Below are 13,124 nucleotides of genomic sequence, written 5' to 3' on the forward strand. Positions count from 1 at the left end.
TAAACAAAGTTTGCAATCAAAAAACATAATATAGGATTTTAGGGATGCTTCCTCATGAAGATTTTCTCTTTTTTTTTTGGCTCCTAAACAAAATTGCAACATAAGAAGGGTAATACTTTGTTATTTTTTATTTTCACATAAGAAATGTGTACCCTGAAAATGAAACCCGCTCTCCAAGTAAAGCTCCTTCGGGAGGAATCAAGGGCTCCACCACTGTATGATCTTCATTAGAAGCACATAACACCTGAAAGATTAGAAAAATTCAGGTCAGCAAGCAAAAATATTTAGTAAAGTAATAAATCGTGAGGAAACAATAGAAGCAAGACATGTTCCAAGGTGTCAATCATCAATAGAGCTCTATACAAGGTCTTATCATCAATAAAACCTATATTGCTAAAACTCTTTTAATTATGTTAAGTAGAGATCTTTGATCTTCATTCCTTTACACATCTGGAACTCAGATTGATTCAACTAGTTATGAAAGTTTCAATCAACTTTTAATAAGTTTATATCATTTTAATATATTTCTCTCATTTCTTCATGCACCTAAATCCTCACAGATATTGATATTTTTAATTTACATACCCAAGCAGTCCTCCCTACAATTTTTTATCTATGTTACATAAGTTTTATTTTGTTTGTGTATGTTTTTCTTATCCAATAGTTCTAGTTGGTAGTGCCATACTAAAATTTTCTTTTGGAGTAGAGGTCACATGATGATCAGTCAGGCAGATGCATCTCACCAATTAATCACACATTTTAGGATAGCACAATATTAGATCAAGCTATGCCTATGACCATAATCGCTCATGTTTTTATTTGCTATTGATGTCTTTAAGATTAACTGAAGACTAGCATGTGTATCTAGTAGAAATGTAAAAAATATCATAGTCTAAAATGTTGTTCTATGTCGGTTTGCACAGACAAAATTTTCACTTCCATAAAATGACTGGAACAAAGAACATCCTTGAGACTACGGCAAAACTACAACGACAAGTGGCAATCACGAGGGTTTCTACAACGTCAACAAGGACACACAAGCATTTTGCAATATTGGCGAGGATTGTGCGAGGGTTCTGCATTTTCATAACGTAGGAGAGGTCACACATGTGTTTCGGCTTATGTGAAGCTTCTTCTTTATGTTCTAACTTCTACAGCTTTGGTGAGGATTGCAAGGGTTCTTCAACGTCACACAAAGGTTTTAGCCTTCATCTTGTGTCACAGTCTTGGCGCAACGGTAAGGTTGCTGTCATGTGACCTAGAGGTCACGGGTTCAAATCTGGAAATAGCCTCTTGTCACAATGGCGGGAGCTTCGTGCACCGGGCTGCCCCTTGTGTCACAAAGTATTTCAACGACATCCCTAATTCCCTATACTTCTCTAAATTTTTGCTTGTATTGTGAAGTGTTAAACGACATCCCCGATTCTCCTTCTCTCTAGAACCTCCAACATAACATCCGTGTGATAATAGTACCGTCTCATTCCAGTCGAGGATCAAAATAGTAGTTCATGACAAGATTTCAACTTGCTTGATAGACAAAAATAATTATTGCCCAATTAAAATAGATCAATCCAAATTTTTAAAATTTATTTTGTTTCTAATCAAAGATTACTTAATTTTTATTTTTGAACCGCATCAAGCTTTAAGATTGGACTATGATTGGCCCTACAAAAGAGGCCCTATCATCCATTATTCCATCAATTTCAATATAATAAGTTGCTCTTTTTTTTTTTACAATTCTCTCTACTTGATGGTGCATTGCCTATTGATGAATATGGAAACACCACAAGGCTTTAAGGAGATTCTAAGTTTGTTGAATGAGCCCCACATATATAACTTGGAGTAATGTGACTACCGAAGAATTTGTAGCTCACCATGGCTCTAACCTTCTATCACAAATGGTGATTCCGGACTGGCCAATGCATTTTTCAGAGGCTATATAGTTAGTCTTCTCTGTCAAAGAAGGGATCTAGCACGGTGCCTTTTCAAAGACAATGCAATTCTCTAAGAACTTTCCACTGCCAAACTAGTGTAAAGAAAGAGAGTCTTGCCATGGAAAGGAAAGGAGCCATGCACCCTCAATCTTCCAAACTAAGCAAAACGAGGGACTCCCCCCTCCACCCCAAACAAAGTCTTAAAGACATAAGCCATCTAGGATCAAGACACACAATCCTCAAAACCTCACTCGAACATCAAAAACCTAGGGATGTCGAAACCTCAATTATCCTCGAGCCACCCTCAAGGGATTGACCCTCACTCCTAACCCAGCCAACTACCACAACCAAGACTGAAACTAAGTCACCCACATCACAGATCCTCAACTTGTATTTTCTCCGACCTCGTATCAACACTGTAATTTGAACCTCATTATTAATAAAATTTATCTGAGGAGAAGAAACATAAGAAAACCCCAAATTTGCTAAAGGCAAGATCTGTAATGAAAGAACTCAAAGGCAACATAGGTCAGGAGACGTATCAAACAAATCGGGGGAGATTGTGACACTTTAAATTTAGTCCCACATTATGACTTATGGATTAATAGAAGCTTAATGAGCTCTAGATTAGAGAGCTATAATTATTATTAACTTGGGTTTAAGCTTATGTATTTTGGAAAATTGGTAATGGTTGGGTCCGATAAGTTAATAGTTATGGTAATTGGTATCACAGCAAACCTAATCCACGACATGATGAGGTGCTGCATACATGATGGTGTAGTCATCATTGGACCTCAAATGTTGGCGATTAGGAATGATCCTAAGCTATGAATTAGAATTTGGATCTTAAAGAGAACATTAAAAATGTAAACTAGGGGAGATTGTGACAACCTAAGTTTAGTCCCACATTTTGAGTCATGGGTTAATAGAGAAATGTTATGTTCCTAGATGAGAGGACTACTATCAATTTGGATTTAAGGTCAATGAAGGGCTAATAAGTTAATAGGTCACTTCCTTCGTCTAAGCAGATTATGACCGAGATGGAGATGAGCTTGAACTAGACCCAAATTTCGACTAAAGGGCAAGGAGCCTATGCATGAAAGAGAAACTATCCCTTCTCTCTAAGGAGGAGGCGACGGCAAACCTTCACGAAGATCTTGATCGAGGTGCATTCCAGTTCATGGAGGAACTCTCCCTTCTCTCTTGGGAGAATGTGACGGCAATCCATCCCAAAGGAAGGTACGAGGATATTTGTACACAGTGGAAGACTGGTCTTCGACTTGCACTCTTGCTATAGGCAGTTCTGATCCAGGGCAGTGCATCAAGTACAGCACGTCGGAGTCCTTGTGTTTCTACCGGCATAGTTATAGGTGTGGGAGGCGTCGTTCAAGAGGACGTCGGACAGTGGTAAGAAAAGTCACATCATCACAGAGGGACTTAGATGTGTGATGTGGATTGCAACTGTCATTCAAAACACTTTACATTGGACATCCGGCTAGGGGTTCCACAAAAGGAAGGCCTTGGTGGCGTCCAAATTAGGGACGAAATTTGGAATTGGCATTTGGTGTAAAGGAAAGAAACCGAGCAACATAAATGGGTTGCCATATCTAATCTCCAATTCATTGTGATTTTGGTTTTGACATGTTGGAGATTTTTGTCTTGAATGACAACCTAATTCTAAGTTGGAAACATGCTAAAGCCAATTAATCCATACCTATTCAAGCATTGAATCCAAATTTGTGCTCCTCCAGTTCTAACCGGCAACTACTGACAAGTTTGGAAGCTTGTTGGTGGGCCAAAGATGGCGAGGACTAGAGGACAAAGGGTGGAGCCAAGATAGGCTGCAATGAACCAACCTTTGGAGGAAATGAATCAACCAGCAGCAACCCACCCAAGGGGCAATGACCGAAGGCAGTGGATAGACTTGTTCTCCTCAAATAGGTTATTCGCACAGGAAAATACCCTACAATTTGTGCGATCAGATACTGACCGAGTTGCCCTAGAGATGGACGATGTAGACACAATTGAGGCGGTTGTAGGTGATTGCTTGGTCGGATGCTTCATTGGACACTTTCCTGGTTGGTCAGCCATTAACGCCATGGCGAGCCGGTGGAAAGTAGAGTATAAAGTTCAGGTTCGTAAGACCAAGTGGCTTATGTTCAAATTTAAGAATGTTGAGGACTATGAGAGAGTCTTGCGTGATAGTCCTTACATTGCGCTTGGATGCCTCTTATACCTCAAACACTTGCCGGTGGGGTTCTTCTTTCAAAGAGAGGAGCTTCAACACCTACCGATCTATGTACAAATTTTTAATCTTCCTCTGGAATGCTAGACGATTCGTGCATTGAGCAAGCTAGCTTCACTGATTGGATGATCGTTATACAATGACCAACAGACGAGAAAACAAGAACGCATCAACTATGCAAGGGTTCTAGTGGGGGTGGACATTACCAAGGAACCGCAGGTCATCATCCCTACAACACTCCTCATGGAGGTAGAACTTCCACTTCATTATGAATCCAAATTCAAATTTTGTTTAAACTGTCAGCACATGGGACATTATCATTCACACTGCGACACAACGGACAATCAACAGCAGAGACAGCCATCCCAACTCATGGTTCATCAACCAATACCAATAGTACCTACTGCCAGTCATTTAGAGATGTCAGATGGGGCTGCATTAGCTGCTTCTATTGAGCAAATTCGTGAGGAAGATGCAACAACTGCAAAATTGTTGCCTATTGGCTCATGGAATACTTGAGGCCTCAAGCAAAAGGGGGTGGAGACCCTCTTTCAGAGCAGAAATCTAGGTGTATTAGGAATATTGGAGACGAAACTTCTGGATACAGATTAGCAAAAATTGAAGTCCCAACGATTTCACCAACTCCAAGTGGAACAACAAGATGGTCATGGGAGTCGTAGTAGGATTCTATTGATTTGGGACGACCAGAAGATTGATCTAGAGGTGAAAGAATGGCATGAACAATTTGTTCACTGTAAGGTTACGTGTAAGGTGTCTCAAAAACTTTTTGTTGTCACTTTTGTATATGGAAAACTGACTATTGCAAGGAGGAAACCATTGTGGGATGGCCTACAACAACTTGCTACTGATGAGGGGTTGCCATGGCTAATCTTAGGAGATTTCAACTCATATCTTTCAACAGAGGATAAATGTGGAGGTCTCCTAGTCACACAGTATTGTACAGTTGATTTTCAAAACTTTGTGGCCTCTATCGGACTAGAAAATCTATCATAGACAAGCTGCTGATACACATGGACGAATGGCCATATATATACAGTTGATTTTCAAAACTTTGTGGCCTCCATCAGACTAGAAAATTTATCATAGACGAGCTGCCGATACACATGGACGAATGGTCATGTATGCAGTAAATTAAATCAAACTCTTATTAACAAACATTGACTAGAAATTGAGTTAAGGAGTTTTGCAGAGTTCACACCACCTGAATGCCTTTCGGATCATTCAGTTTACTTGGTCTCTATCCTGGATGGTGGCATTCGCATACCCAAGCCTTTCAAGTTTTTCAACATATGAGCTAAACACAACACCTTTCCCCTATAGTTGGTGGAGTCTAAGTGGATAGCATACAAGCAGCAGTTTCAACGAAGCAAGGAGCAATTCCGTCTTACGCAGATTTTGAAGCTGCTGATGGAAGATTTTAAGGTGCTGAATACTGAACGTTTCCAGCACATCACAGCAAGAGCAGCTGTTGCACGTCCGAGATTAGAAGAGGTCCCAGATGCAGGTCTGACACATGGCAACATGACCCACAACTACAAGGAGTTACAGCATTACGCAGCTCGTCTAGCAGCGAACACAGCTTCTGCCAAACACAGCTTCTGCATGCAACGAGCAAAGATGGGATATTTTAAATAGGTAGACCGTAATTCCTCCTTTCATGCTCTAGTTAAAAGAAACAACCAGAGGAATGAAATCACTGCTGTGGAGACCCCAAACGGCAGCATTACGACATCATTTGAGGAGGTTGTCCGTGTATTCACAGCACACTTTCAAAATCAGCTTGGAACAGCTCCTGACCTAACGACCTCTCACATTCCAACATGCAATTTGGCCAGCTTATTTCAGTAGACCAACATGCTCAGCTGGTTCAGTTACCAACAGCAGACGAGGTCAAGATGGCGTTCTTTGATACAGCGGGCTCTGGGCTCGGATGGGTATGGATCTAAGTTTTTCAAATAAGCTTGGAACATGGTAGGGACAATTTTACAATAGCAGTATTGGAGTTCTTCAACAGTGGCAAATTGTTGAGAAGATGAAATCATACTTTGATAGCCCTATTCCAAAAACAGCACACACAAGTAAGGTTACCGACCTCTCTTGTTGTACAGTGTTCTACAAGGTTATTTCTAAACTTTTGGCAGCCCAACCGGAATTTCTAAAATAAAAGGCCACATCCTTCACCAGTCTCAGGCGACTTTTGTGCAGGATCGTCTCATTACAAATAACATCCATTTAGCGCAGGAGCTCTTTCGGAAATATAATAGAAAACGTATTTCTCCCATATGCATTATGAAGATTGACCTCCAAAAGACATTTGATCCAGTACATTGGGATTTCTTGCATGAGGCTCTTCTTTGTCTTAATTTTCCTGAGCAATGTATTGCATGGATTATGGAGTGTGTGACCATCACTTCTTTTTCGGTGGGCATCAATGGGGGATGTTTAGATTCTTCAAGGGGGCCAGAGGACTATATTAGGGGATCCATTATTGTCATATCTATTTGGTATATGTGTCGAGATCTTTGGGAGGCAGATGAGTACATTACAACCGGAGATTCAATTTCCACTAGACCCAACCCCGGGCTGGGTCGAGCCCGAACCCGGCCTGGACCCGTTGACCCAGTTCATGGTCGGAACCATAACTGGTTAGGCAGGGTGTCAGACCAGTTACAGTTCCGACCCCTTAAAAACTGCCGAACCGACAATTAAACTCCGATTCAACACACCGGTTCAATTTTTTTTTTGTTGTGTGATCGTTTGAACCGATACCAACCGTTGGAACCGTCAGTTCTAGCCATTGGGGGATTTTTTTAATGGTTGAGATCATTTAACCGTTTTTTAATCAATAACTACGATTTAGTGTGTATTACTCTCCAAACTCTATAAATAAAGAGCTCAATTCATTGTTTCCACACACATCTTCTATACTCTCATTCTCAATTCCGCAATCTCTACACGCTTTCGACTCCAATTTTATAAGCTTTCGAATTTCACTTTAAATTTCCGACTACTATGGAAGGAGGCCGAGGAGCTTCATCATCTCGATTTTGGATGGGCAAGGAAATAGTAAATTCGAATGAAGAGCTCAACCTCAACATTCAATCCACCGATAATGAGATCAAGCAACTTCGGACACTTGAAATACAAGGAAGTACCAATGCAATTACTTCTAAGGTTCGAGAAATTCCTCCTTTAAAATCTACTATTTTTACTAAATATTTTAAGAATGTCACTCTTTTATCGGGAGAATTGCGTGTAAAATATAAGCACTACAATGCTTCCTATAAATTTCAAGTCAACGGCAATTATGGGTCGTTGAAACGACATGTAAAAACGAAACACCCAACAGAATATGGAATTGACCGTTCTCAAGCACAATTATCTAGATTTTCTACTAGTAGAAGTACTGATTCTAGTTTATTTTTATATTCTAATAAATTATGAGAATCATTAGCTAGATTTGTTTCCGTAGAACATCTTTCATTTAATTTTGAATTTAAATGTACTTTTGATGATTTTTTAAAGAATCTCTTAATCCATCTATTAAACATGTTCCTAGAACTACACTTACACATATAATTAAAAAATTAGTAAAACAAGGAAAAAATTTTAATTGGAGAATTTAATAAATTAAATAATAAAGTCTTTTTATGTTTCGATATTTGGAGTGATCATTGGCAAACACATTCGTATATGGATGTGACTTATCATTTGATCGATAACTCCTGGAATATCCAAAAAAAATTATTAGCTTATAGAGTTTTTGATAAATCTCAAACTACTCACAATATCTTACATGTTTAATTTTAGAAGAAAATGGATTAATTCATAAAATATTTTCAATATCATTTAATAATACTAGTACTAATACCTCTAATATTAAAGAAGTAAAATTTATATGTCAACCTATTATTTGTGGCTTATTTTTTCATATTCGTTGCATATGTCATATTTTAAATTTATGTGTTCAAGATGGTTTTAAAATTTTAGAAAATCATATTAAACCAATTAAAATGGTTATTTCCTATTTATGGTCACATCCATCTATAATGAAACAATAGAGTAGATTTTGTAAAACTAATGGAATGAGAGCTAAAAAATTTCCACATGATATACCAATATGTTGGAATTCAACATATCAATTGTTATAAGATTTATTTCAATATAGAGAATTATTATGTTCATTTTTTACACAAACTATTAATAATACTAATATATATTTATTTTCACACCAATGAAATATTTATAATAGTATTTATGAAATTTTAAAAGTATTTAATCATGCAACCGAACAACTTTTCAATTTTTTTTACTATACTTCTCATTTAATTTTAATGAATTTTTGTAATGTAGTATTAGTTTTAAATGAAAATATTAACAATGAATTTTTATCTACTTATGTATTCGCAATGAAAGTGAAATGGGAAAATAGTTTTTTCTTATTCCTGAAATTTATTTAATTGCATTTGCACCCTAGATATAAATTAAAAATTTTACAAAAAATGTTAGTTTTATATTACAACGCTTTAAATCCATTTAAAGATTCTTTTTCACCTGATCTTAATAATATTGTATATAATATTAAAAATTATTTAAATGATATTTATAAAAAATATACTATAAAATATGAAATATAAACTAATATTTCTGAAACACAAATATACTAGTAGTAGTAATTTAAAACTTACAAAAGCACAACTTTCATTAAAAGAACAAATGAAATGTCCATGAGGATCCTAAAGTTCCATACAGGAACTTGAGAATTATTTTATAACTTCTTTTGATTTTAATGAAGCAGATAGCAAAGCGGATTTCGATATCCTAAAGTAGTGGTCACAAAAGGCTCAAACCTTTCCTGTCTTGCCCATGATCACCAAAGAAATTTTAATTTGTCCAATATCAACATTTGTTGTGGAAGAGACGCTCAGTGTTGTCAATAACATATTGGATGAATGACAATCGACTATCTCCCAACTCGTTAGAAGTCTAAGCATTACTCGATGATTGAACCAGAGCCGAAAAAAGAATCCAAGGAATGCAACTTTCAAATAATGAAGTCGAAGAATTTGATACTGAAGAAACGAATACTATAGGAACGAGAAACGGAAGTGAATAGCAATTTCACTTCTTAAGGTAAAAGGGTAAACTTAAATAAGTGCAAGCTCTTTTTGATTTTTATGAATTTACAATTTCAAATTTTTTTAATATAATAATATTGAACTATGGTGAACCGTAAACCGAACCATGAATTGGCAGTTCTGAACCGTAACCACTAGGACAGTTAAGGTTAAGGGTCGACCTGCCAAGAATCATCGAGCCAACGATTCTGAGCCGACAATTCCGAACCGTCTCGTCGAACCGTCAATTCTAAACAATAATCGGGTCTAGTTTCCACCCTTAGTGTGCCCATCTCAGATTAGCACACTTAGCATATGCAGATGATTTACTTCTTTTTTGCATGGGAGATACTGACTCGGTCGGCATATTATCTTCTTATTTATAGGAGTTTGGGGCGACAACGAAACTTTAAGTGAATAGACTAAAGTCAAATATTTATCTGGCTGGAGTTAATAACATAACACGTGGGAGGCTGCTTTCTATCATTGGTTTTCCACTACCTGCTTGAGGCGAGCTAATGTATGGACATAGGCAGCAACCCACTTGGATTTCCCTCTAATCAAGCGATTGCTACAAATACACCATCTTATATTATTGGCTGCTGGGTCCTTAAAGGTTGTTGGACAGAGGCTAGCAGACTGGTTTGATCAAGACAGAGGGATAGCACGGGCATATGACTTTTTTAGGCATCCTAGTCCTAAAAAGCTAGGCCCGGATAGTCTGGAAGACCTACCTACAGCCAAATCATGCAATCACCTTCTGGATGTTGGTATAAAGGCATCTCCCCACCAGAGACAAAGATTACTTAAAGGATCAACAATGCACTTTCAATAGCCAGGTGTTGGAGACACAGGAGCACCTATTCTTCAGGTGCCCTCCTATTACGGGATTATGGTGGAGGATCAGAGAATGACTCTATATGCGACCGAAGATATCCACCTACCAATGAATGTTGAAGGTCTTCGGAAGGCATTACCGTGGGAGCTAGATGCTGACAAAGGCTCGCCATCTTGCCTTGTGATGTAGGACTGACGCAAGAGGAATCGAATTTCAATAGACCATAACTTTTGACTCGAATATCAGAACGAGATGCAATCAATTTCTAATCAGAGCTCTTTATCTATATTCATTATGGGGTTTACTCGTAACCGACCATTTTCGTGCCCATCAAACATCGTTTAGTGTCTTTTCGAAGGCTCCGAACATATATTTTACTATTTATAATAGTTTCCTATTTTTATGGTCTATTATTTATACACATGTTTAATTGTTTTTGGAGCACTTTTGATTATTGAATAAAATTTTCATTTTCGACAAAAAACTTAGACCTCGGCGGTTTCTCTTTGTTTGTTGATTTCTTGTCTTGTTTTCTCCACAATTCCTCTCCCTTTAGTCCGCAGAATAATCATTATTCTGTCCGGTATCAATTGGTATTAGAGCTCATCAAATCTAATGAAATGTCGTCGTGGTCATGGTCATGGTCACAACAAACAAGCTTCGATTGGGGAAGACGAACACTGTGATCATAGCATTTAGAACGTTATGATGATTAAGGACTTACAAAGATAAGTCGCAGAATTAACTCAGCGTCTAACGACGCGGAATTTTGAAGATTGTGAATCTGAGTCTACTTTCAAGAACCCATATCACCATTGTGTTACATACCGAGAACACTGTGGTGGAGAGGAGTCTTATGGAGACCTTCGAATTTCGGAGACTGCTCGAATTTCGAGTTGATCTGCTCAAATTTTCTAGTACGTTGCAAACAGAGGGTTTTGTTGATTGGATCAACGAAGTGGAGCAGATTTTTGAATATAAGGAAGTTCCATATCAGATGAAAGTGAAGCTCATTGTCATCAAACTTAAGGGTCGAGGATCAACGTGATGGGAGCAGTTGCGACGTTCATGAGACCAACAGGGCTAGACCAAAATAACTAAGAGAAATGAAGAAACAGATGAGGGATCACTTCCTTCCTTTCGGCTACACCCAAGCTTTATTTCGACTTCACATGTTGAGGCAGGGTGCGAGATCGATCGACAATTATATAGAGGAATTCTACCAATTGATTGTCAGGAATGATTTATCTAAGACAAAGGAACAAATGGGGGCACGATACTTAGGAGGATTGCATCAGCCCTTGCAAGATGTCCTCAGTCTTCATTCGTTGTGGACGGTTTCAGAGACCTTCCAACATGCACTAACTGTTAAAAAATAGAAGAACCGAAAATCAGTAGTTAGAGACGACCAAAATAGTCGATCAGTTCGCCCTCCGGATTCACATCCTTTACAACAACAGCCACCATAGGTAAATTCTAAAACCCCTATCAAGTGTTATTGTTATGGTGAACAGGAACACAAGGCAAACGAATGTAGGAAACCTGCTCCTGCTAATCAAAAAGGTAAAAATTTATTGATCGAAGAAGATGTGGAAGATGAGAATGAGGCAATTGGCGAACCGGTGTACGATGATGATCAAGCTGACGAGGTGTTTTACGATGATGGTCATAAGACATTGGTTGTTCGCAAGAGTCTCCTAGCTCCCAAAGGCGATTTGGGGAATAATTGGTTAAGAACAAATATTTTTCACACTACCTGCACTGTTACAAATAAAATCTACAAGATAATCGACAGCGGCAGTTGTGAGAATAGTATCCAAGAAGGCTGCCTAGAAATTACAGTTGACGATGGACTGTCATCCAAAGTCATATAAGTTATCGTAGCTGAATAAAGACAGTGAGATAACAGTAGACAGGCGATACCTAGTATCTTTTTCAATTGGTAGCAAATATTTTGATAATGTTTGATGTGATATGGTGACTATGGATGTATGTCATGTATTTTTGAGACGACCTTGGTAGTATGATCGCAGTGTTATCTACGATAGATGAAAGAATATTTACACCCTTTATATCAAAGGGAAGAAGATTGTGTCGGTGCCACGGCGGGAAGGAACCACTCCAATTCTGGTAGCCAAAATTACTAATCTACTTTCTATATCTAGGTTTTTAGATGAGATGGAGCATAGGGACGGGGTTTATGCTTTGCTGTCTTGCCAGAGCAATGTCATAACAATAGATGTTGATTTATTGGCCAAAGTATAGCAGCGCTAGTGAACTTTGCGGATTTGATATCAAAGAATTTTCCTCTTGGACTACCACCTATGAGAGATATACAACATCAAATTGATCTTGTTTCGGGGTAAGTTTGCCTAATCAATTAGCATATCGCCTCAGTTCCAAGGAGACTAAAGAATTGCAACAACAAATGGTAGAATTATTGGAAAAGGATTATATCCGTGAGAGCATAAGCTCATGTACAGTTCCTGCCCTATTAGTGCCAAAGAAGGATGGTTCGTGGCGTATATGTTGACGGCCGAGCCATCAACAAGATTACGATGAAGAACATATTTCCAATTCTCCGCTTGGATGACATGTTTGATTAACTATCCGGCTTTAGGATCTTCTCAAAAATTGACCTTAAAAGAAGATACCACCAAATCATAATAAGGCATGTTGATGAATGGAAGACAACATTTAAAACACAACATGGGTTATACGAGTGGAGGTCATGCCTTTTGGATTGCCAAATGCGCCTAGCACATTCATGAGGTTTATGCATCAAATTTTACGACCTTTTATGGGAAAGTTTATGGTGGTTTACTTTGATGGCATTCTCATCTACAGTCCAATATAGACATCGAACTTTGATCACCTCCGTGCTGTTTTTGAAAGACTGAAAATGGAGCGTTTGTTTATTAACAAGTATTGTTTTTTTTACTACATCGATAACTTTTCTGAGCTTTATT

The 13,124-nt window shown here is 38.1% G+C and overlaps 1 protein-coding gene across 1 annotated transcript in view; it reads right to left on the bottom strand.

Annotated features, from left to right (window-relative positions):
• Window positions 1-13,124, bottom strand: part of LOC141813524 (tRNA-aminoacylation cofactor ARC1) — a 30,470-nt gene that overhangs the window by 6,956 nt on the left and 10,390 nt on the right. Inside the window, exon 9 of the mRNA XM_074701492.1 lies at window positions 153-244. Within this exon, the coding sequence (XP_074557593.1) occupies window positions 153-244 (92 nt within the window). The remainder of the gene's footprint in view (window positions 1-152; window positions 245-13,124) is intronic.

Source organism: Curcuma longa, chromosome 20 (assembly GCF_044706935.1).
Source record: "Curcuma longa cultivar G26 ecotype Majalengka, Jawa Barat chromosome 20, ITB_CL_G26_1.1, whole genome shotgun sequence".
NCBI lineage: Eukaryota > Viridiplantae > Streptophyta > Magnoliopsida > Zingiberales > Zingiberaceae > Curcuma > Curcuma longa.